We start from the raw sequence: 27,248 nt of genomic DNA, 5'->3' as shown, positions 1-27,248 counted from the left end.
TCTACTGGGTTGGAAAGTGTTAACTAAATGGAGGATCAGTCCAAACATGTGGAGACATTCATCACATAATGAGCATTCAAATATTACACTTTCTTGCAATTCTAAACAGATGTATCGATTAATCAGTAGGAGGTGTGACCCCCCCTCCCCCCCCCCCCCCCCCCCCCCCCATGAGGCATGAGTATACCCTTGTATTCACTGAGGCATGGAACCAAAAAGGCTCTGAATTTCATCTTGAGAAATTTTTTGCAATGGCTGAAACACCTCCTGTGTCATTTCATTAGGACTGCTGGTAGGAGGCTGGTATGGAAGTATACAGCTTAGCTTTGCACACCAGATGAGCTTGATGGGTGGCATTGCTGAACACCACAGAATGCCACTCAATATCCTAGTTGGTCCTGGCTCTAAATTATGTGAGCCTTTGTTGTTTGTAGCATAGTGTAGCAGTCAGTGACATATGAAAGCTCAAAATCTCAATCAGGCTTCCAGTAATCTCTTGTAGAGGGTTTGTGGTGACACTCTGTACCTAAAATCTGCCAAGATTTCTGCTTCCACCACCTGTCCCTTCTTCAGAGCCAATAGCACAATCCTAAAGTCTTGTCATGTTGTAGTTCTTCTGGAAGACCTTGTGCCTACTCTTTTTGCCAAAATGTTTTCCTGATACCACCTCATCACCACTCATTCTGTAGTCATTATGCTATAGCCAAATGTCTGTGCCATCTTTAGGTGTTTCTCTCATGTCCCTCATGAAAGGGGGGATCTTTCTAAAAGTTTGAGTGTGCTGTGTTGCAATCTCCACCTGAAAAGTTCCAGTAATGTTAGGCACATGAATGTTGTAGAAACGGCTTCTCTCTGTACCAAAAATAAGATTGCATAACGATGAAATTCTAATCGTCGTGTGTGTATTTGTGGGGGGGACTATGTGTGTGAGGGGGGGATGGAGAGGAGAGAGAGAAGGAAGAACAGAAGGGGAGAGGGAGGGGGAAGGGGGGAGAGACAGAGAGAGAGAGAGAGAGAGGAGGCTCTGGTTGAAATGGAAGTGTTCCTCCATGAATATTAAGATTTTCTACTGATGTGAGCTTCTGGCACCGATGAGGTATTGATCTGAGTATCGTCTTTGAACTAAGCCAAACATTATTTTTTTGCAGTTCTGTCATCCAGTTCTTTGTAAGTCTTGCTTGTGCAAAGAGGTGAATAAATGAACTCCTGACAATAAGGTGTTGTGCAAAGAGGTGAATAAATGAACTCCTGACAATAAGGTGTTGTTTGGACATCCACCTCACTGGTGACCCCGAGTTGTAACATCTTACGTTTTCACCATTATACTGTGTCCGCGGCCTCCGCACCAGTTTTTTTCGTGTGTATTACATCAAAAAAACATTCAAACAATGCCTTTGGCCTAACGCCGGATTTTGAGATCGACATGCATCGTGTTGCGGCCGATGTACACCTGCCAGAACTGCCACACGATTCCATCTCACTCGACGATTACGCCGATTTCGCCGGACCTTTTCGTGCCTGCAACAATAAGTGAGGTTAGGAGTGTGCATGTGTGCATGACTCCTGCTATCAGTCTCCTTTGTTCCCACCAGATGTGCCCTCCCTCACTGACGGTGCAGTTACCTCTTACGGATCTCCGTGCAGTGTGGGACCAATGCCGATTTCTGCAAATGCTTCGTTGGACAACCTACCACCACCAGGACAATGATTTGCCACGCCGCAATCCATGCAGTACCATGTGGATTCCTGCCACGTGGCCGGAACTGCTTCAGCATCCGACCACACCCGTGCCTGCCTTGTTCAGCATCAACACATGTATTCTTGCTTCAGTACCTTGGCCTGCAACAGGAACAATAACTTGTTATCTGTGCCTGACCTCCACCTCCGTCCCAATGCTACGCCTCAATGTTTTGTGCCACGACATTCACCTTATCCACACACCGTTTTGAGTGGAGTGACTATGAACAGTGAACATTCACACATTCCGGCCGACGTTCAACACCATTTTCCTCACTGTGCTTCTGGACAGCTCGCACCTCTGCTGCCTCCCTGCAACACAGGTGGCTCCGACTCTGATTGCACGTCGAGTTTTCTGCGGACTGGCACGCGTTTTCAAACTTTGAACTTTTTCTCACCTGTCGCCCCCGCACCGGCTCCAGTCGAGTTTCCGCTTCCATTCTCAGCACATCTCGGTGCCTCATCCGCGTCGGTCTTCAACGACACGTCAATCTGAACACACCCGCAACGTGTTGAACTTCCGCAACTGCAATTGACACATTATGGTGTCTCACCCACAATGCACTTCCACGTCATGACAGATCACGCTCAACCACAATGTGTCACCTTCATGCTGCCACCAGACCAACCTTCGTCGCCATATACCCTGGAGACACACTCTCCTGGAATACTGCAGCAACAGCAGCTCGTTTCAGGCAGTGCCCTGACGAATTCAACTCAACCTGTTCTTCCGAACATTCTACAACGCTTCCCGACGCTGCCGCTGTTCAATCCCGACAGGGCAACAACCTGGTTCAAAATTGTGGACGAAGTCTTCGACCATTTCAAACTTGACGAATCAACTAGATTTCTGTGCCTTATTACCCACTTGCACGACCAGGAGGGCTCGGTTGCTGACCTGGTTGATGCCCCGGACTCAGCTACCCGGTACACTCACCGAGACAGCAATACGGCAAGTGCTCCACATTGAGCAACTGGGCAATGACAAATCTTCCCAACTCTGGAGACGGCTTCTGGCCCTGGTCAGTGACGATCTACTCTCCCACACAGCTCTCCTTGCCATCTGCTCAGATAAACTACCTCCTCACATCCGCTTTGCTCTGGCTCAGAGGTCTCCTGAACCTGTCGAGCAACAAATGACAATTGCTGACAAACTACATAATGCATCACTGCTCTATTTCGCCAGCCACTGCCTACCTGGCAAGTCTCAGGTTCAGGCTCTTTGTCCCATGGCCGGGGCCGTACTGTACTGACTGTTCCGCTCGCTCCAGGAAGCAGTAAACAAGCAGCTGGGACGTCACCAGCTCCGCACTCGGTCACGCCCCCTCCTGCAACCAAACCTGCTGTGCCACTGAACCTTGGCCACCGCCATTGGCAACGAACGTTCCGCAGGAAATGCAACCGCATTACCTGTACTGTTACTTCCACACACGGTTTGGTGAGGAGGCACGGAACTGCAGACCACCCTGCTGCTTCCCAAATGCCAGTCGCAGGTAGGTCCGGGTGCCACCTCCTGCACACAACATGACAGGCACCTCCCAGTGCTCCATTCTGTCCGGGAACAATTGGATAATTATATATAAAATTAATATAATTAAATATAAAATTTATATTAAAGACATTTCGTCGGGATACTTTTTCCTAGTGGACACAGACGCCGATGTTTCGCTGTTGCCTACATCCTTAGTGTCATTGAACATCCACCCTCATCATACTTCACTGCAAGCTGTGAATTCAACTAAACTACAATGCTCGGGTTCAACCTCACACGTCGTCTCACTCTCCGCAAACTGCAAACTCGAGTGGACTTTTTTAGTGTGCAATATTGAGGAACCTATTGTAGGCATTGACTTCTTGCAACACCACAAACTTTCATCAGACCTAGTGCGAAACACCACGTTTCATCACCCGTCCAAAACTCACTTCCCCTGTGCTCCGTCGAGCAAACCCCCCGTGACACATCGGTGCGGGCTCATCTCGTCCGTACATGCTCGTCTCTGTCGACGATGTTACAAGGAACAACGCACAAGTGCCTTGTCGAGCTAGAAAATGTCACTCGCATATGCAAGGAAAACTTTGAGCTCTCCCTCCGGCTCCACAAAACTCAGCTCCAGCTCTCCAGTGCAGCAAAGGAACTACAGACACTGCAGCAAGGACAAAGCAAGGTCAGTAAGTGCGCTGAATCTGCTTGTAGTCCCTCCAATCGAGCCTCCGTGTGCTTACCTCCCACTACCCCTCGCAACTGTGCTATCAAGTCTGCCATAGTATGTACTGACAGTTCCACAGGACCACACCCCCCTAAGACGGCAGCATTTGACACTCGGCCAGACACGAGTGCACATGCGCAACGAGCTTCACGTATTCCCGAACTGACAGCTCCTACCCCTTTCCTCACAGACAGCACCTCAAACTATGCAACTTCGGTTCCTGCGTGCTGCTGTGCGACCGCCACTCACAACAAAAACAGTGCACTCGCGCCTACTGCTTCGTCCGCGACCGTGCTGCCACAGGCCGTGCCCTCGGACAATGGACTCACTAATGCTTCACGAGCTCTACCGAGCTCACCCGACCACGGTGCCACTGCTTTGAGCCGGCGGCCATTTTGTCACGTTGACTCCTGGGACACTTTGCCGCCTCGGATCCTGTCAGATCCGCCGAGTGGCTCCGAACACCACGACCGTGCTCCGTCTGCCCCACCCGCCACACATTGTAAACAAGCCTCCTACCATGGAGCCGGCAACATTTCTGTCATCACCAATGGCACGGTTCACAAGCTTCGCCTCACGCAAGGCCCTCCGATCTCCAGTAAACCACGTCGACGTTGTCCCGAGTGCCTCTCCGACCTTAAAAAGCAGATTTCTGAACTTCTAAGATCCGGCGTCATTGAACCCTCTGCCAGTAGCTGGTCTACGCCCATACATATGACACCCAAGAAAGACAGGTGCTGATGCATGTGCGGAGACTAGCGTCGACTAAACGCACGAACAATTATGGACACCTACCCCATACCCAACATTGCCGACTTTACCAGTTCCCTCGCAGGTGCGAACATGTTCTCGGTCATTGCAAACGGGCCTACCACCAGATCCCCATGGCACCTGAAGACATTGAGAAGACAGCAATCACCACCCCAATTGGGTTATTTCAGTTTCGACTCATGCCCTTCAGTCTGAAAAATGCAACGCAGACCTGGCAACGCTTCATCAACGAAGCGCTATTCGACCTAAAATTCTGCTTTGCATACCTTGATAATGTTCTTGTGTTCAGCTCCTCCATTGAGGACACCATTCGACATGTGCAAACTGTTATGAACAATTTTGCAGCAGCAGGCATCAAGACCAACCAGGACAAATTGCAGCTACATCAACCCACTGTCACCTTTCTTATTTTTCGGGTCTCTGCCAACGGCATTTCACCACCCCCTGAGAAGGTACAAACAATACTAAACCTACCCAGACCTGCGTCATTCAAAGAGCTCCGGCACTTTCTGGGGACGGTTAATTATTATCGCCGACATCTACCTCGAGCTGCAGAGATTCAGGCTCCACTGACGGATGCCTTGGCAGGCACCCACACTTCTGGATCTCGGACCGTTCCATGGACCCCTGCTATGACTTACTCTTTCACCACCCTCAAAAGTCTTCTTGCCAAGGTCTGCACCATCGCGCATCCTCATCCCAATGCGCAGCTTTTCATCACCACAAACGTGAGCGATACTGCCATCAGCGCTGTCCTTAGCCAGACAATCGACGGCCAGACTTCGCCTCTGCAGTTCTTCTCGCACAAGCTCACCAACGCACAACGGAAATATTCCGCATTTGACAGGGAGTAGCTCGCGGTCTACGAAGCGATCAAGCATTATAAGACTGACGTTGGGGGACACCCTTTCTATGTTTTAACGGACCACAAAGCCCTGGCTGCGGCCATTACAAACCCACCAGCGGACCCGCCTTCTCGCCGCTTCAGATACATGGACTTCATACCGATGTCAGACACAATATAGTTGCTGATTTCCTTTCATGAGTCAACCCTGTTCATTCGCTGTTAGACCTCTCTGAACTGCCTATCCTCCAACCCGCCGATGAGGACACACAGGACTTGATTTCAGACTCCACCTCTTCACTACACTTCGTCCACACCACCTTCCCTGGCATTTCTGGTGAGATCTAGTGTGACGACAGTACAGGCACGTTACGCCCCCTCATCCCAACCAAGCTCAGTCGAGCTGTCTTCAACACACTGCATAATTTAGCCCACCCCGGTGTTCCTGCGTCCACCCGTCTCGTTGCAGAGCACTTTGTGTGGAGAAATGTCAACAAGGACTGCCAGCAATGGGCACGCTCCTGCGTCATGTGCCAATGCTGCAAAGTACACAAGCACACTTCACCCCCCCTCGGCGCCTTTTCGATCCCTCCTGGATGTTTCCAGCATATTCATATTGACATTGTCGGCCCTCTCCCCTCCTCTAATGGGTTTCGTTATGTCCTCTCGTCTATCGACCGAACAACTCGCTGGGTCGAAGCTGTGCCCCTCCCCAATATTACGGCAGAAACTGTTGCTCAAGCTTTTGTCGAGTCATGGGTAACGCGTTTTGGATGTCCAGCTATCATCATGACTGACCAGGGCAGACAATTTGAGTCAGCCCTGTTCAACGAGATTTGTAACATCTGCGGCATCCGGCGCATCCATACCACAGCATATCACCCGTAAAGTAACGGGCTAGTTGAGCGCTGGCACCGCACTTTCAAAGCGGCTCTTCGATGCCATGACTCTCTATAGACGGAGGCCCTTCCCCTTGTGCTACTCGGCATTCGTGCGATCTATAAGGAAGACCTCAAGGGCACAAAAGCCGAGTTCGTATACAGCCAGAACATTGTTCTCCCTGGCGAACTTGTGACCCTTCCGCTTCTCTCCCTCAGTCTGACTTATCTTCCTTTGTGGACTGCGTCAGATACCACTTCATCAACCTCCATATCCCTTTGCCTGCCAGCCACTCCCGCCCTAAGGTTCACATCCTGAAATCTCTGGACAATTGCGAATACGTCATGCTCCAAGATCACACTGTCCGTACTCCCCTCCAACCTCTGTAAACCGGCCAGTACCGAGTTCTCCGGCGCTCAGCCAACACCTATGACATCCAGATAAAAGATTCAGTTGTCACAGTCTCTATCAACAGACGTAAGCCTGCTCATGTCAAGCCTTCTTCTACCCCCCTTCAGGTCACGACCAGCCACTCACTGTCGTGGCTCACGATGCTCTGACCACTCCCTCCAGGTCGGACTTACACACTCAATCGAGTGACCTCCAGCTTCATTCGTCGAGCTCTCCTCCAACCTCGCTCCCTGCTCCGGTCTCACGCACTCCGTCGAGTGACCCCATGCTCCCCAAGTCGAGCTTACCTATGATCATGCCCTTGCCCCCTGTCCCTTTGCTGGTCCCTTCGACCTCTTCCCCTTCGCCTGCCTCGCCCTGCGAGGTTTCTCACACCCCCCCCCCATCATGAACGTGCCCTCGCTCGAAGTGTTTGTGCCTGTTCCCTCGGACATAATCCACGACATCTCCATAATACTATGTGATGATACACTGTTCATCGTGTGTTTCCCTTCAATCTGGTGCTCATGACACAACCTCTGCCATTCCCTGCCTCCTGGTGAAATGTGTTCCCCTCTCGCCCGACATCGACTTGGACATGCTTCATATGTTCGCCACGCCCACCGGAGACATCGTCGTCGTTGCTCCGTTCCTCCCGCAAACTGCCTGCCTACCTGTCGCCGCTCGACCAGCACGCCCAGTACGATGCCCGGAGTGCTTCAACAACTTCCAGGTTTGGTGGCCGGACCTTCCTTCACGACATCTACCCACTCGGCTCCCCGATGACGCTGTCGAGCTGACCGCGGTCTGGCTCCCGCGAACCACCCCTGCCAACGCCATAATCAACCCCTTCCCCCGGCCTCTCAAGAGTACTCCATATGGCAGGGGTTGGGGAGGGGGGGGGGGGGACTGTGGCGCCGATGACGTCGTCACCAGTATTGATCTGAGTATCGTCTTTGAACTAAGCTAAACATTATCTTTGTGCAGTTCCACCATCCAGTTCTTTGTAAGCCTTGCTTGTGTAAAGATGTGAATAAATGAACTACTGATGATGAGGTGTCATTTGGAATAACTGACCCAAGCATCCACCTAAAGCTTACAGGGTTATTACAAATGATTTAAGCGATTTCACAACTCTACAATAACTTTATTATTTGAGATATATTCACAATGCTTTGCACACACATACAAAAACTCAAAAAGTTTTTTTAGGCATTCACAAATGTTTGATATGTGCCCCTTTAGTGATTCAGCAGACATCAAGCCGATAATCAAGTTCCTCCCACACTCGGCGCAGCATGTCCCCATCAATGAGTTCGAAAGCATCGTTGATGCGAGCTCGCAGTTCTGGCACATTTCTTGGTAGAGGAGGTTTAAACACTGAATCTTTCACATAACCCCACAGAAAGAAATTGCATGGGGTTAAGTCTGGAGAGCGTGGAGGCCATGACATGAATTGCTGATCATGATCTCCACCATGACCGATCCATCGGTTTTCCAATCTCCTGTTTAAGAAATGCCGAACATCATGATGGAAGTGCGGTGGAGCACCATCCTGTTGAAAGATGAAGTCGGCGCTGTCTGTCTCCAGTTGTGGCATGAGCCAATTTTCCAGCATGTCCAGATACACGTGTCCTGTAACGTTTCTTTTGCAAAAGAAAAAGGGGCCGTAAACTTTAAACCGTGAGATTGCACAAAACATGTTAACTTTTGGTGAATTGCGAATTTGCTGCATGAATGTGTGAGGTTTCTCTACCGCCCAGATTCACACACTGTGTCTGTTCACTTCACCATTAAGAAAAAATGTTGCTTCATCACTGAAAACAAGTTTCGCACTGAACGCATCCTCTTCCATGAGCTGTTGCAACTGCGCCGAAAATTCAAAGCGTTTGACTTTGTCATCGGGTGTCAGGGTTTGTAGCAATTGTAAACGGTAAGGCTTCTGCTTTAGCCTTTTCCGTAAGATTTTCCAAACCGTCGGCTGTGGTACGTTTAGCTCCCTGCTTGCTTTATTCATCGACATCCACGGGCTACGCGTGAAACTTGCCCTCACGCGTTCAACCGTTTCTTTGCTCACTGCAGGCCGACCCGTTGATTTCCCCTTACAGAGGCATCCAGAAGCTTTAAACTGCGCATACCATCACCGAATGGAGTTAGCAGTTGGTGGATCTTTGTTGAACTTCGTCCTGAAGTGTCGTTGGACTGTTATGACTGACTGATGTGAGTGCATTTCAAGCACGACATACGCTTTCTCGGCTCCTGTCGCCATTTTGTCTCACTGCGCTCTCGAGCGCTCTGGCGGCAGAAACCTGAAGTGCAGCTTCAGCCGAACAAAACTTTATGAGTTTTTCTACGTATCTGTAGTGTGTCGTGACCATATGTCAATGAACGGAGCTACAGTGAATTTATGAAATCGCTTCAATCATTTGTAATAGCCCAGTATATCCAGTACTTTCAGTACAGGCAAAAGCTATTTGTACAGATTGAGGATGGTGTGTGGACATGATAGCTATCGCATGTATCTAACATTACTGTAACTTTTCAGGTGGAGACAACACAGTATATACACTGCCTGACAAAAGTAGTGAAGCACCCAAAAAGAGAGGAGGAAATTAAATGAAACTTAATGGGTTGAGAGGGTATGTGATGTTAATTCAGGCTTTACAAAATCAAGTCAGTTTTCCATGACCTTGTCAGTATTAGCCCATGTGTCGGTATGATGTTACATTCCCCTGTGGCCTGGATGCTTGCACTGTTTTAGTTATGTCATAAAGTCATTGTATCCTTTCCTGAGGCAAGCTGACCAACTGTTGTAACAGGTCCGTGATATCGTGGACACTGGTGGTGGGACAGAGTTTATGTCCGAGCTGGACCAACACATGTTCTAATGAGGACAGATGTGGGAATCTCACTGGCCATGGGAGTACCTCAACATTACACAGACAGTTCTAGGAGAAATGGGCCATATGTGGATGAGCATTGTTCTGTTGAAAAATGGCACCATGATTCTGCTGTATGAATATTGACACATTGAGGATACAGGTTGTCCTTGACATACCATTATATCATCAGGGCTCCCTCATCAATACCAGCCATGACCTCAAGTTCTGCCCAATGGCTCCCACAGTGTGATGCCAAGAGTAACACTGCTTTATGTCTCCAAAACATTAGAGGAGGAACTCAATGAGATGCTACTCATCAGTAGTCCATACTTCCCAGTCACAGAACAGTTCCAAATGCAGATGTTTATGTTGTGGTGTTAATGGCAGCCTATGCATGGGATGTTAATTTCCTTGTCTGGTTGCTGCTAGTTACTGAACAATGATGCACTGCCTTCACATTCCCATACAGTCCACTATGGGCCACTATCACATCAAAATCCCCCAAAAATCTGGATATTACATGATTTGACTAGCTGGCCAAATAGAGGCCCACAATGAGATCTGTTTCAAACTCTGTCAGATTCTGAAAAGGCTGTCTCACATGACTGCACATGATCTCCTTGTCCTTCACAGTGGCCACTCAACATCTAATGCTGTTCAGACCCCTTGGCCATTCTATCTGTCACAGAGTATTGCAACTACAATAATTTACATACCTGTTGATGGTGTGTATGTGAACACGTATGTATAACATCAAACAATGTCTTCTGGATGCTTCACTTTTTCTGACAGGCAGAGAATATATGAGCTGTGCTCAAAAAGTAAGGTGACTTTATATTTTTATGAAAAAATGTTTATTTATTCATCAATATTCATATTGTCCCCTTCAAAGTAATCCCCCTCAGTTACAATGCAGTTGTGCCAACACTTCTTCCAATCCTCGAAGCACTTCTCATAACCACTCTTTGGTACAGTCTTGAGTACTTCCAGTGAGCAGTTTTTATTTCCTCAATCATTGAGAATCTTCATCCTTTCATAGGTCTCATCAGTTTTGGGAGCAGGAAAAAGTTGCAGGGGGCCAAATCCGGTGAATATGGTGGCTGAGGCATGATTATCATATTGTTTTTGGCCAAAAAGTCTCTCACAAGCAATGATGAATGAGCAGGTGCATTGCCATAATGCAAAAGCCATGAATTGTTTTTCCACAATTCTGGATGTTTTCTGCTTATTGCTTGTCGCAAATGGCACATAATGTCAAGGTAATACTCCTTATTGACTGTACAACCTTGAGGCAAAAATTCATGATGCTCTACACCACAGTAATTGAAAAAAAACAGTGAACAAAACTTTGACATTTGATCGAACTTGGCGTACTTTTCCAGTCTTGGCTCTCCAGGATGCTTCCATTGGGATGATTGGGCTTTGCTTTTGACATCATAACCATAAACCCATGTTTTGTCACCAGTCATCATCACTGATGTCATTCAAGAGCTCCTGAGCAATGCTCATGCGAAGGTTCTTCTGCTCAAAATTGAGAAGTTTTGGAACAAACTTCGCTGACATACATCTAACGCCCAAAACATCTGAAAAAATTGCTTGACACGAGCCACCCAATTTGTCAACATCCTCAGCAACTTCTCTTATGGTAATTCAATGATTTTCTAAAACAATTTCCTCCAGAGCATTGAGTTTATCATCTGTTGTTGAAGTGCTAGGGTGTCCAGAGTGAGGTTTGTCATTGGTATCTTCTCGTCCATCTTGAAGAGCTTGTACCATTCATAAACATTTTTTTTAAAGTTAAAGTAGACTCACCATATGTCACTGTCAACATTTCAAGTGTTTTGGAGCACTTGATTCCATTTCTCACACAAAATTTGATGCAAATTCTTTGTAATTTTTTGTAATAATCAAAAATTGCCGAGCACACTAAAACATGTCTAACCTTTCTATCTGTCAAAAACAAAACAAATATGCTGTACACTTGAAACTGTGAACATGTTTTGGGAACATGTATTCCAACATAACAAAAAGCAAAAGATTGATAATCAAATGTAGATTGCCCGCACAATTTGAAAAGTCACCTTATTTTTTGAACAACCCTTGTATGAGGTTACTTGTTGATGTATACAGAAATGTCAGCCACAGAAGATGTATATAACTTGCAAAGGAAAATACCTCTTCCATTTCTTTGTGTGGCAAACAGTTTAGCCAGTAATTAATATTAAAATTTTTGTTATAGGAACTACCTTTAAAAACTTCCTGTGGCCAGAACAAGCCACCAACACATGGATGTCAAAACAAGTGACCATGCAGGAGACTTCATGGTTCATGTTTGCAATATGCAGAGGATATGTATAAAAAAAATCACATCTTTTCTGAGGGAAATATCCACCATGTGTCTCTACCAGCCAAGTCGGGAGGAGATACAGTTTTTCTGAAGCACACATTTTGTGACCAACATTTTTTGTTTGTAAAAAGCAGCTACATGAAATTTTGATCATGTGATCATTTTATATATGAATTGATTAGTTTTATGTCCTTCCAACACATTTCTGAGCTCAGAAATGTAGAGACACATTCATAAATATTAATTGAGTTAAAAATTGTACTTAGATTTTTGAGTCCTTGCAGCATTACTTGTAATTCTCATAATTACTATGTGTGTACAGTAACAACAGTCAATAATTTGTTGTTCAAAGAGATTTTGAGACTGCAGCTGAATAACAAATTGTTGTTAGTGTAGTGACAGATGGAATCTGCAAAGGCTGCTTCTATCTCCTAATTTATAACTTGACATATTCCACAACCCTCACCTTGATGGTAGGTTTTACAGAACAACATGTGTGAATCACTGAATGAAGTTGCAGACAAAATTATAACCTAGGACCCTACCAGAATTTACTGAAATTACTCCACTGCCTAAGCACAATATTTTGATTTCAGAAAAATCAAAAAGTATGCAGTTAATTCCCCTGGACATAGTAGTAAAATATGACAGATCATGAATACAACAAACCTAAAGAGAGAACTGTACACACTGAAAAGTATATGAAACATTTAAAGATGGCTTACACAATTTCTTCACTTATGACAGATAGAATGAGTATCAGTCTGCAATTCTTTGCTGATGACACTGTAGTGTATGGGACAGTGTCATCTGTTAAGTGTCTTTAAGAGGATGCAGGACAATTTGGACAGAATTTATGTTTGGTGTGATAAATGATAGCTCATTATAAATGTGGGAAAATGTAAACTGATGCAGACGAGTAGGAAAATCAAAGATATAATGTTTGAATACAGTATTAGTGGTGTGCTGCTTGACACAGTCACATTGACTAAAAATCTAGGTGTAATGTTGCACAGTATTATTAAATGGAACTAGCAAGTAAGGTCAGTTGTAGGGAAGACAAATGATCAATTTCAGTTTATTGGGACTGTTGTGACTCGCCGATCATTCAAAGCGCCGCCGTGCAATTACGCGTGTCCTCTATGTGCGGCGCTGTCCGCCAGCCATGCAGCAGCTGCGCCACCTAAGTGGCCAGCCGAGCAGCAGCCGCTAGACTGGGACTCAGTGCTCATTCGAATGCCAACGTGTACACATGTCTTGCTTGTCAACTTACTCTGTGACTTATATGTGTTGTGTCGTTCTGAAATATATGTGTTAAACTTGACGTTATAACAATTGGCGATGAGGATGGGATTTTTCCTTTTCACTGTTGACCCACAGCGTTCCATGGCTACTGTCGAGCAACTATTGCAAAATCTCCTTGAACAGCAAATGCTTCTAACAGCGGCGATTCGCGATTTCGTTGCGGCATCAAATGCGGGGCGTTTCTCGTCATTGGCTATACCTCCTTTTCCTCCTTCCGACGAGACGGCGGAAGACTGGTCTGATTAAGAAAAACGTCTTCGACAGCACTTCTTGGCATTTCATGTCACGGACAAACAACCATGCAAGTCTCTGTTCCTTTCCTGGATTTCACCTCAAATGTATCTGTTGTTGTCGCAATTGGCTCCTTTGAAGGATCCTGCGTCTTTGTCCTTTGCTGAAATGTGCTCACTTCTGTCTGCCTATTTTCAAAAGCAAACGCATGTGGTAGCCTCTCATGTTGCCTTTTATCGTTGTCAAAAACAGCCACATCAATCCTATCGCGCTTGGGCTACATCTACATCTACATCTACATTTATACTCCGCAAGCCACCCAAGGGTGTGTGGCGGAGGGCACTTTACGTGCCACTGTCATTACCTCCCTTTCCTGTTCCAGTCGCGTATGGTTCGCGGGAAGAACGACTGTCTGAAAGCCTCTGTGCGCGCTCTAATCTCTCTAATTTTACATTCGTGATCTCCTCGGGAGGTATAAGTAGGGGGAAGCAATATATTCGATACCTCATCCAGAAACGCACCCTCTCGAAACCTGGCGAGCAAGCTACACCGCGATGCAGAGCGCCTCTCTTGCAGAGTCTGCCACTGGAGTTTGTTAAACATCTCCGTAACGCTATCACGGTTACCAAATAACCCTGTGACGAAACGCGCCGCTCTTCTTTGGATCTTCTCTATCTCTTCCGTCAACCCGATCTGGTACGGATCCCACACTGATGAGCAATACTCAAGTATAGGTCGAACGAGTGTTTTGTAAGCCACCTCCTTTGTTGATGGACTACATTTTCTAAGGACTCTCCCAATGAATCTCAACCTGGTACCCGCCTTACCAACAATTAACTTTATATGATCATTCCACTTCAAATCGTTCCGCACGCATACTCCCAGATATTTTACAGAAGTAGCTGCTACCAGTGTTTGTTCCGCTATCATATAATCATACAATAAAGGATCCTTCTTTCTATGTATTCTCAATACATTACATTTGTCTATGTTAAGGGTCAGTTGCCACTCCCTGCACCAAGTGCCTATCCACTGCAGATCTTCCTGCATTTCACTACAATTTTCTAATGCTGCAACTTCTCTGTATACTACAGCATCATCCGCGAAAAGCCGCATGGAACTTCCGACACTATCTACTAGGTCATTTATATATATTGTGAAAAGCAATGGTCCCATAACACTCCCCTGTGGCACGCCAGAGGTTACTTTAACGTCTGTAGACGTCTCTCCGTTGAGAACAACATGCTGTGTTCTGTTTGCTAAAAACTCTTCAATCCAGCCACACAGCTGGTCTGATATTCCGTAGGCTCTTACTTTGTTTATCAGGCGACAGTGCGGAACTGTATCGAACGCCTTCCGGAAGTCAAGAAAAATAGCATCTACCTGGGAGCCTGTATCTAATATTTTCTGGGTCTCATGAACAAATAGAGCGAGTTGGGTCTCACACGATCGCTGTTTCCGGAATCCATGTTGATTCCTACATAGTAGATTCTGAGTTTCCAAAAACGACATGATACTCGAGCAAAAAACATGTTCTAAAATTCTACAACAGATCGACGTCAGAGATATAGGTCTATAGTTTTGCGCATCTGCTCGACGACCCTTCTTGAAGACTGGGACTACCTGTGCTCTTTTCCAATCATTTGGAACCTTCCGTTCCTCTAGAGACTTGCGGTACACGGCTGTTAGAAGGGGGGCAAGTTCTTTCGCGTACTCTGTGTAGAATCGAATTGGTATCCCGTCAGGTCCAGTGGACTTTCCTCTGTTGAGTGATTTCAGTTGCTTTTCTATTCCTTGGACACTTGTTTCGATGTCAGCCATTTTTTCGATTGTGCGAGGATTTAGAGAAGGAACTGCAGTGCGGTCTTCCTCTGTGAAACAGCTTTGGAAAAAGGTGTTTAGTATTTCAGCTTTACGCTTGTCATCCTCTGTTTCAATGCCATCATCATCCCGGAGTGTCTGGACATGCTGTTTCGAGCCACTTACTGATTTAACGTAAGACCAGAACTTCCTAGGATTTTCTGTCAAGTCGGTACCTAGTATTTTACTTTCGAATTCACTAAACGCTTCACGCATAGCCCTCCTTACGCTAACTTTGACATCGTTTAGCTTCTGTTTGTCTGAGAGGTTTTCGCTGCGTTTAAATTTAGAGTGAAGCTCTCTTTGCTTTCGCAGTAATTTCCTAACTTTGTTGTTGTACCACGGTGGGTTTTTCCCGTCCCTCACAGTTTTACTCGGCACGTACCTGTCTAAAATGCATTTCACGATTGCCTTGAACTTTTTCCATAAACACTCAACATTGTCAGTGTCGGAACAGAAATTTTCATTTTGATCTGTTAGGTAGCCTGAAATCTGCCTTCTATTACTCTTGCTAAACAGATAAACCTTCCTCCCTTTTTTTATATTCCTATTAACTTCCATATTCAGGGATGCTGCAACGGCCTTATGATCACTGATTCCCTGTTCTGCGCTTACAGAGTCGAAAAGTTTGGGTCTGTTTGTTATCAGTAGGTCCAAGATGTTATCTCCACGAGTCGGTTCTCTGTTTAATTGCTCGAGGTAATTTTCGGATAGTGCACTCAGTATAATGTCACTCGATGCTCTGTCCCTACCACCCGTCCTAAACATCTGAGTGTCCCAGTCTATATCTGGTAAATTGAAATCTCCACCTAAGACTATAACATGCTGAGAAAATTTATGTGAAATGTATTCCAAATTTTCTCTCAGCTGTTCTGCCACTAATGCTGCTGAGTCGGGGGGTCGGTAAAAGGAGCCAATTATTAACCTAGCTCGGTTGTTGAGTGTAACCTCCACCCATAATAATTCACAGGAACTATCCACTTCTACTTCACTACAGGATAAACTACTACTAACAGCAACGAACACTCCACCACCGGTTGCATGCAATCTATCCTTTCTAAACACCGTCTGTACGTTTGTAAAAATTTCGGCAGAATTTATCTCTGGCTTCAGCCAGCTTTCTGTACCTATAACGATTTCAGCTTCGGTGCTTTCTATCAGCGCTTGAAGTTCCGGTACTTTACCAACGCAGCTTCGACAGTTTACAATTACAATACCGATTGCTGCTTGGTCCCCGCATGTCCTGACTTTGCCCCGCACCCGTTGAGGCTGTTGCCCTTTCTGTACTTGCCCGAGGCCATCTAACCTAAAAAACCGCCCAGCCCACGCCACACAACCCCTGCTACCCGTGTAGCCGCTTGTTGCGTGTAGTGGACTCCTGACCTATCCAGCGGAACCCGAAACCCCACCACCCTATGGCGCAAATCGAGGAATCTGCAGCCCACACGGTCGCAGAACCGTCTCAGCCTCTGATTCAGACCCTCCACTCGGCTCTGTACCAAAGGTCCGCAGTCAGTCCTGTCGACGATGCTGCAGATGGTGAGCTCTGCTTTCATCCCGCTAGCGAGACTGGCAGTCTTCACCAAATCAGATAGCCGCTGGAAGCCAGAGAGGATTTCGTCCGATCCATAGCGACACACATCATTGGTGCCGACATGAGCGACCACCTGCAGATGGGTGCACCCTGTATCCTTCATGGCATCCGGAAGGACCCTTTCCACATCTGGAATGACTCCCCCCGGTATGCACACGGAGTGCACTTTGGTTTTCTTCCCCTCCCTTGCTGCCATATCCCTAAGGGGCCCCATTACGCGCCTGACGTTGGAGCTCCCAACTACCAGTAAGCCCACCCTCTGCGACCGCCCGGATCTTGCAGACTGAGGGGCAACCTCTGGAACAGGACAAGCAGCCATGTCAGGCCGAAGATCAGTATCAGCCTGAGACAGAGCCTGAAACCGGTTCGTCAGACAAACTGGAGAGGCCTTCCGCTCAGCCCTCCGGAATGTCTTTCGCCCCCTGCCACACCTTGAGACGACCTCCCACTCTACCACAGGTGAGGGATCAGCCTCAATGCGGGCAGTATCCCGGGCAACCACAGTCGTAGTCCGATCGGGGGATGCGTGGGACGAGCTGGCTGTCCCCGACAAACCCCCATCCGGACCCCCACAGTGATGACCATTGGCAACAGCCTCAAGCTGTGTGACCGTAGCCAACACTGCCTGAAGCTGGGAGCGAAGGGATGCCAACTCAGCCTGCATCCGAACACAGCAGTTGCAGTCCCTATCCATGCTAAAAACTGTTGTGCAAAGAACGTCTGAACTAATCTACAGAGCGCAAACAAATCGACACAAAATTTAAATGGTTATTAAAATACAAGATTGCCTAGTAAATGCAGTAATGCTGCCACTTGAGCACTGCTGACACACTGCTCGGCGGCGGAAGGAGACTACGCGATTTTACACTATTCTGGTACTAAAACGCGATGCTGCAACTATCAAATACTATAATACGCCCAAAATTTATGAATTAAACAATGCAAGTACCAAAAACACGCAAAGAAATTAAGAATTAAACTATGTAACAAATGAGTGAGCTAGGAGTATACGACTTGCTGCGGCAGCTGCTTATCCAACGGCGGCAGGGAGCACACTGACTGTGACCAACCGACACTGGCCGTTCAAAACAAAAACAGAAGACAGACGACTACGCGAATTTACACTATTCAGGTACTAAAACGCGATGCTACAACTCTCAAATACTATAATACGCCCGAAATTTATGATTTAAATAATGCAAGTACCAAAAACATGCAAAGAAATTAAGAATTAAACTATGTAACAAATGGGCTGCTGAACTTCACGGCCTCAGTCGAAAGTATCAATTTGTTACTGAAGTTCACAAAGAATCCTATGCTGATTCCATGGTACGGGATGCTATTATCTGGTCGGCGCCCAACAAAGAAGTTCGGCAACGTGCCCTTCAGTTGGCGAATCCGACTTTAAATGAAGTTCTCTCCATTACGCAGTCTTTTGAAATTTCTCGCGCCACTGGGGCGCAAATAGAGGCGTGGGGTGATGTCGGGGAAATACAACCTCTGTGCGCTGTTGACGATGCGTGCGGCGTGTCCCTGCCAGCCGACGTGGCCGCAGTGTGCGCCCACGCACAGCCTCAACTTAGCCGTAAACAACCCGCTAAGAAACTGCAGCAAAACCCCCGGCAACTTCCTTCATGTCCGCGGTGTTTTACAAAACATTCACGCGAGGATTGTCCCCAACGTTGGGCTGTGTGTCACAATTGCAAAAAGAAAGGTCATGTGTCTTCCGTTTGCAAATCCGACCACATACATGATGTTCATGAACATGATGCTGTTTCTGATTCTGTGTTGTCTGTCAATTGCACTTCTTCCCTTTCAGGGAAGTTATTCCTCACTGTCCAAATCTGTAGTGGACTGACAAGACAGCCAGTCCACAGTGATGGGTAACCGAAAGCACGTGTACACACCAGCTGGCGTGAGTTCTGGAACAGGATACTTTGTGAATGCTATAGAGAAAAGTATGCAGCTCCTCGAATACTTAACTTTATTCCATCATTGTGGTACATCGCTCTTGACGATACAATTGAGAGTCTGTAAATACAAGCACTGTAAGGCTAATGGCGCCTTGCTAGGTCGTAGCCATAGACTTAGCTGAAGGCTATTCTAACTGTCTCTCGGCAAATGAGAGAAAGGCTTCGTCAGTGTAGTCGCTAGCAAAGTCGTCGTACAACTGGGGCGAGTGCTAGTACGTCTTTCTAGACCTGCCATGTGGTGGCGCTAGGTCTGCAATTACTGACAGTGGCGACACGCGGGTCCGACATGTACTAATGGACCGCGGCCAATTTAAAGCTACCACCTAGCAAGTGTGGTGTCTGGCGGTGACACCACAAAATCCTTGGTCGAGATGTTACAAGTGCAAGTGGATACTGGTTCTGCTGCCACTATAATTAATTCTCAGACGTATCTTCAGTTGGGTTCTCCACTCCTGTCACCTGTCACTCGGCAATTACGGGTGTACAATAAACAGAAGATTTCTCTCTTGGGACAGTTTAATGCTGAGGTATCTTACAAATCCATCGTTCACACTGTTCCCATATTTGTGGTCAACCAGAGCAACGCAAAAAATCTTTTTGGTTTCGATGCCTTTCGCGTTTTTGGGTTCTCCATAGATGACTCTGTCAATATTGTCTCTGATGCTATTCCTTATGCTCAACTGGATTCCTTGTTGACGACATTTTCGTCCCTTTTTTCTCCTGGGTTAGGCTGTGCAAACGACTTTGAAGCTCATATTATGCTCAAACCCACTGCTCGGCCTAAGTTTCTTCGGGCTCAGCCCATTCCTGTGGCCCTTCGTGATCGGGTAAAACGGGAGTTGGATCGTCTCACTACTTCAGGGGTCTTGCTTCCTGTCACTTCCAGTGAGTGGTCCTCTCCTGTCGTTGTCATCGCTAAGCCAAATGGTGATATTCATCTCTGTGGCGATTTCAAAGCCACTGTAAATGCTCAATACCTCATCAACACTTACCCTATGCCCCGTCCTGAAGAACTGTTCACTAAACTTGCTGGAGGCCAGTATTTTTCTAAAATTGACCTGTCAGAAGCTTTTCATCAACTTCCTCTCGATGCTGCTTCCTGGCAGTTTCTGGTCCTTAACACGCCTTTCAGCCTCTATCAATACCAACGCTTGCCATTTGGGGTTGCTAATGCCACTGCTCTCTTTCAGCGATTCTTGGAACAATTATTGCTCCCTGTCCCTGGGTGTATCAATTACATGGACGACATTGTTGTCCCTGGCTCCACCACTGAAGAACATCTTCAAAATCTCTGCACACTTTTTCATATCTTACAGACTGCCGGTCTTAAGTGTAATCTTCAGAAATCACAATTTTTTCAGGCATCTATCATGTACTTGGCGTTTCAACTCTCTAGGGATGGTATTCGTCCGCTTCAGCAAACAGTCACTGCGATCGATGCCCTCCTCGCCCTACATCTGCTAATGAACTGCAGGCCTTCTTGGGGAAAATAGCATACTATCACAAGTTTTTATGTCTGCGGCTTCAGTAGCTCAGCCGTTGCATCGCCTGTTGCATAAAAACGTGCCTTTTCACTGGTCCGCATCATGCGAAGCGGCTTTCCAGAAACTGAAGACTATGCTGAAACAGGCCCCGTGCCTGGCTACTTATCAACCTGGCCAACATCTTGTTCTTGCCACAGACGCCTCTCAATACGGGGTCGGTGCAGTCCTTGCGCACCGTTTTTCTGATGGTTCGGAACAACCCATTGCTTATGCCTCCAAAACGCTCACGGATGCCCAACAAAAGTATTCTCAAATTGAGAAAGAAGCTTTGGCCATTATTTATGCTCTTCATAAGTTTGGTGTTTTTCTCTATGGCTCAAAATTTCATCTTGTTACAGATCACAAACCACTTGTTTCCTTGTTTCATCCATCAACGTCACTTCCCGACAAGGCTGCACACCGCCTCCAGCGTTGAGCTCTTTACTTGTCTCATTTCAATTATGAGATTCATTTCCGGCCAATGGCTCAACATGCAAATGCTGATGCTCTGTCTCGCCTTCCCATGGGTCCTGATCAGGCATTCGATAGGGATGAACTTTTGTGTTTCCACCTGGATGTTGCCGAGCAGCAGGTTGTGGACAGGTTCCCCATCACTGGGGACCGGCTGGCGGCTGCTACGGGTTCCGACCCTACTCTCTCCCGTGTTTTACGCTGTATTCAGAAGGGTTGGCCAGATCACTGGGGTGTGTCTCGCACAAAATCTCTGGCACGCCATCACGTGTACTGGCCTGGCAATGACTCTGAAATAGCACACATGGTCACTGCCTGTGGCCCTTGTGCATCACAGGCCGCTGCCCCGAAGTCATCTTTGTCACCGTGGCCTTCGCCTGAGAGCCCTGGGAGTGCATTCATGCTGACTTTGTGGGACCCTTTTTAGGTACTTATTGGCTCCTCGTAATTGACGCCTACTCTAACTTTCCTTTCATTGTCCGTTGCACGTCGCCTACCACTGCGGCAACCACCAGTGCTCTCGCCCGCATTTTTTCTTTGGAAGGCCTCCCCTCTACTCTTGTTACTGATAATGGTCCGAAATTTGCCTCTTCTGAATTTGCGGATTTTTGTGCTCGTCATGGCGTTATGCATGTCATGGCCCCGCCGTTCCATCCACAATCCAACGGTGAGGCTGAACGACTGGTCCGCACATTTAAGGCTCAGATGCGAAAACTTCTGACTTCTTCTGCTGCTGATGATGCGCTTCTCCAGTTTCTGACATCTTACCGTTTCACCCCCATGGGCGACCACAGCCCGGCTGAGCTCTTACATGGCTGAGAGCCCCGCATGCTACTTCATCTTCTGCGGGTGCCCTCACTTGGCTGGTTCACCGCCGATGACCTCGTCTGGGTACAGGGATATGGCAGGTGGCCAAAATGGAGCCCAGGCCACATCTTAAGACACTGTGGCAGACGCCTGCATGAAATCCAGACGGACACAGGTGTTGCAGTGCGTCATTCGGACCAGCTTCGGCCTCGTGTGCCAGCAACACCTGTTCCGTATGCTGGTACACCACCTTTGGCTCTACCTGACGCTCGGGATCTTGGCATCTCTCAATACTCACAATGCAGCCCTCTCCCCGTCATCGCGATGCCAGCACCAGAATGGATGCCACTAGGAGACGTGCCCATGCAGGAACCGGATGACCATCCTCTGTCAGAGCAAATCTACTCGCCTCCTCCTCCAACGGACGCCGACACATCGCCCATGTCTCCTGTCATATCAACTGGACTTACCGCAACGGGCAGATTGGTGCATGGGTTCAAATGGCTCTGAGCACTATGGGACTTAACATCTGTGGTCATCAGTCCCCTAGAACTTAGAACTGCTTAAACCTAACTAACCTAAGGACATCACACACATCCATGCCCAAGGCAGGATTCGAACCTGTGACCGTAGCAGTCGAGCGGTTCCAGACTGGAGCGCCTATAACCGCTTGGCCACCGCGGCCGGCTGGTGCATGGGGCCCCAGCAGATTCGACCCCTACGTCTCCTGTCATCTCGACCCGTTATCATCAGGGACACTTCCGTCCGTACGGGAAGCCTCCTCCTCGAGACTTTACGGTGAGTCAAACAACGCCTATGGACGTTAGCCATCTCCAGGACACCTCCATCAAGACCAGTGCAACAATTTCAAAGGGGGGAAAAGTGTTGTGACTCGCTGATCATTCAAAGTGCCGCTGCGCAATTACGCGCGTCCTCTACATGCGGCGCTGTCTGCCAGCCATGCAGCAGCTGCGCCACCTAAGTGGCCAGCCGAGCAGCGGCCGCTAGACTGGGACTCAGTGCTCATTCGAATGCCAATGTGTACACATGTCTTGCTTGTCAACTTACTTTGTGACTTATATGTGTTGTGTCATTCTGAAATATATGTGTTAAACTTGACATTATAACAGGGACAATTTGATAAAGGAGACTGTGTACAGAACATTTGTGCGACCCGCTCCTGGGAACCACTTGAGTTTTTGGGTGCCCTACCATGCCATATTAAAGGAAAACGTTGAAGAAATCCAGATTCGTGCTAGCAGTTTTGTTACTGGCAGATTTGATCAACACACTAGTATTATGGAAATGCTCAGTCAACTCCAATGGGTATTCCTGAATGGAAGAAGATGTTCTTTACACAAAACACTATTGAAAAAGTTTAGAGAGCTAGCATTTGTGACAGACTGCAGAATGATCCTACTGCCATCAACTCACCACAAAGACAAGATAAAATAAATTAGGGCTCATGCTCCATCTGTGAGTAGTACAGGAAAGGGAATGAGTAGCAGTAGTGCAAGATGCCCTCCACCATGCACTGTATGGTGGTTTGTGGAGTATGTACATACATGTAGAAGACCCGTTTGCCAAAACTTAAAGCACAAATTGTAAATATAGCTGGAAGGAAATATAATGAGAGACACAACAGGAGAGAATAGCTCCTCTGGAATTCTATCTAAAGAGTGATGCAAATTTTATTGAACAGGAATAAAAAGATATATTTAAAATGAAAGAGTTAATAGTTGCTGATACCTACCTGTGTAGCTGTATCGACAAAAAAGTACTGGCAGCACAATTTTTTCTGTCTTCTCTAATAGTTTCCAGGCAATGTGTGCCACAGATATTTTTGCTTCCAGGAACATATTTTTTCATTTCTTATATTCCTACTCCTTATCTGCATTTTCTCAATTTTCTACTATAGCCAAGCCTCACTCACACATTGTCCCTTCACTGTCCCTCAGCAGTGCTGCAACTTGACTGGGGTGTGTTGTGTCTTGTGGAGGGGATTCGTTGAGAAGAACAATGAGGTGAAGGAGTGGTTTGGAAGAGGTGTGGGAGGTAGAACAAAGAAAGAGAGAGACTGTACTGTAAATGTAGGGATTAATGGAGTTAAGTGGGAAGCTTGGGGACAGATGAGAGTGGGGCAGAGGCTACAGCTCACACCTTGCTGGTAGGTGGCCCAATTTTCAGCTTTTCTGCACATCCCATCTATGTAATCACTAGAAAATCGTAAGATTTATTCTCTTTCTGTGCACGTAGCTGTGACATAACAGCAAATGACAGTAACTGCTTTTTTGCAGTCTGCACTGTTGCCCTGATTTGAGATGATACAGTGTAATTTATCAAGCTGTCAATGTTTGTCTGTAAGTGTGCTAGTATGATCTGTAAATAAATATGTTAGGTGGCAGTAGTAAACAAGAAACGCATCAGAAACAGGCAAGTGAGATAGTTTTGAATGTTTATAACTTTTTTATGATGTGAATTTGAAAGTGTGACTCATATTGTTGGCATTTTTGAAGACACAAGAACTGACAGCAGAATCATGTGAATTCAGTAAGCAAAATATATAATGAATTGTAAACAAAAAGAAATATTAGAAAAATTTGGTCTTACATTGCCTGGAAGCATCCAAATTGCAAGAAGTCTGCAACTCTCTGAAATCTGTTATTGTCTGTAATGGAAAAGTTGCAGAGCTTACATGATTAAGAAGATATGTAAAACATGACTTCCAGACAATTTATTATAAATATGTGACTGTGTACTTGTATTTGTTTATAATATACGCCAAATCACACTAAAAAGACATAGCTTGCAACTGTTTCTGATAATGGTGTCAGCAGATGATCATCTACTAGAGAAAAATCGTAATTAAAGTCTTCAGAAAAGCTGCATCAGCCAGTCTACCTCTCTTGTCAGGCACAGAGAGATGAATCTCATGCTATAGCTGTGCAGCATCTGATGGAACATCATCATGGTACAAAGGATGATTTTCGCTAACAAGAAAATGGTCTAATGACAAACTGATCAAAATCACTTACAACTTTTGTTTTTTTCTTTGTCCACAGCCCCAAGGTGTGGCAACTTCAATGGTACCTTCCTCACTCTTTGATACCACCTACAAGTAAACATCATTCCGTTCATGCTTCACTATTGCTGACTGTCTATGCGAGGCCACTTTTCCATAAGTATGTATTGTAGTGGAAACAGAGGCCAGGAGAATGCCAGAATTGAAGGATGTATTTTAAGAACAATTCTAATCTATGTAATTCATAGGACTAAACTGTTAGACCTATTAGTGATATGAGAGAATAAAATGTTTTTACACGTAATATACACTACTGGCCATTAAAATTGCTACACCAAGAAGAAATGCAGATGATAAACGGGTATTCAGTGGACAAATATATTATACTAGAACTGACATGTGATTACATTTTCACGCAATTTGGGTGCATGGATCCTGAGAAATCAGTACCCAGAACAACCACCTCTGGCAGTAACAACGGCCTTGATATGCCTGGGCATTGAGTCAAACAGAGCTTGGATGGCATGTACAGGTACAGCTGTCCTTGCAGCTTCAACATGATTCCACAGTTCATCAAGAGTAGTGACTGGCGTATTGTGACGAGCCAGTTGCATGGCCACTATTGACCAGACGTTTTCAATTGGTGAGAGATCTGGAGAATGTGCTGGCCAGTGCAGCAGTTGAACATTTTTCTGAATCCAGAAAGGCCCATACAGGACCTGCAACATGCGGTCATGCATTATCTTGCTGAAATGTAGAGTTTCGCAGGGATCGAATGAAGGGTAGAGCCACGGGTCGTAACACATCTGAAATGTAATGTCCACTGTTCAAAGTGCCGTCAATGTGAACAAGAGGTGAACGAGACGTGTAACCAATGACACCCCATACCATCACGCCGGGTGATACGCCAGTATGAGGATGACGAATGCACGCTTCCAACGTGTGTTCACCGCGATGTCGCCAAACAATGATGTGGCCACCATGATGCTGTAAACAGAACCTGGATTCATCCGAAAAAATGACGTTTTGCCATTCGTGCACCCAGGTTCATCGTTGAGTACACCATCACAGGCGCTCCTGTCTGTGATGCAGCATCAAGGGTAACTGCTGCAGTCACGGTCTCCGAGCTGATAGTCCGTGCTGCTGCAACCATCGTCTAACTATTCGTGCAGATGGTTGTTGTCTTTCAAACATCCCCATCTGGTGACTCAGGGATCGAGACGTGGCTGCCCATTCCATTACAGCCATGTGGATAAGATGCCTGTCATCTCGACTGCTAGTGATATGAGGCCGTTGGGATCCAGCACAGCGTTCCGTATTACCCACCGGTACCCACCGATTCCATATTCTGCTAACAGTCATTGGATCTCGACCAATGCAAGCAGCAATGTCACGATACGATAAACCGCAATGGTGATAGGCTACAATCCGACCTTTATCAAAGTCGGAAACGTGATGGTATGCATTCCTCCTCCTTACACGAGGCATCTCAACAACATTTCACCAGGCAACGCTGGTCAACTGCTGTTTGTGTATGAGAAATTGGTTGAAAACTTTCTCCATGTCAGCATGTTGTAGGCATCGCCACCGGCGCCAACCTTGTGTGAATGCTCTGAAAAGCTAATCATTTGCATATCATAACATCTTCCTGTAGGTTAAATTTTGCATCTGTAGCACATCATCTTCATGGTGTAGCAATTTTAATGGCCAGTAGTGTACAAGCACACATGGAATTTATAATAATCTGTAAGTTGCATACCTGTTAAAGAAACATTTGTGAACAGTGTCCATGTCGGAAAAACAGAAAATATTACCGGGATCTCTTCCGCTGTTGAAACTGCTGACATCACTGCATCAGCCACCAAGTTGCCCAGCAGACATTCTCCCAGCTGGCATACATTGTCAGCTCCAGTCAGTGGGACAGATGTTTTGGCAACTGCTGTCTGCATACCTTCCAGGAGGGCGACTGTTTGGTCATAGAATGAGTCACCTGAAACATATTAAATTATATATACTAAGGTGACGGAAGTCATGGGATAGCGATGAGCACATACATATACAGCTAGTGATAGTATTGCATACTTAAGTACGAAAGGGCAGAACATTGGTGGAGCTGCGATTTGTACTCAGGTGATTCATGTGAAAGGTTTCAGGCATGATTATGGCCGGACTATGGGAGGAATTAATGGACTCTGAACTTGGAATGGTAGTTGGAAAAAAAAAAAAAAAAATATATATATATATATATATACACACACACACACACACACATATATATATATATATATATATTTGGGATTTAAGGGAGAGGGTAAGGAGTCATTCCAATCCCGGGAGCGGAAAGACTTACCTTAGGGGGAAAAAAGGACAGGTATACACTTGCACACACACATACACAGACACCA

At 46.4% G+C, this 27,248-nt stretch overlaps 1 protein-coding gene across 1 annotated transcript in view; it reads right to left on the bottom strand.

The window, feature by feature from the left end:
* LOC126146144 (snake venom 5'-nucleotidase-like) overlaps nucleotides 1–27,248 on the bottom strand; it is a 115,468-nt gene that overhangs the window by 12,363 nt on the left and 75,857 nt on the right. The window contains exon 7 of the mRNA XM_049915606.1: nucleotides 26,603–26,833. Within this exon, the coding sequence (XP_049771563.1) occupies nucleotides 26,603–26,833 (231 nt within the window). The remainder of the gene's footprint in view (nucleotides 1–26,602; nucleotides 26,834–27,248) is intronic.

Source organism: Schistocerca cancellata, chromosome 1, assembly GCF_023864275.1.
Source record: "Schistocerca cancellata isolate TAMUIC-IGC-003103 chromosome 1, iqSchCanc2.1, whole genome shotgun sequence".
In the NCBI taxonomy this organism is placed as follows: domain Eukaryota; kingdom Metazoa; phylum Arthropoda; class Insecta; order Orthoptera; family Acrididae; genus Schistocerca; species Schistocerca cancellata.
The sequence above is the reverse complement of the archived record's forward strand: the minus strand, read 5'-3'. Positions and strand labels throughout refer to the sequence as shown.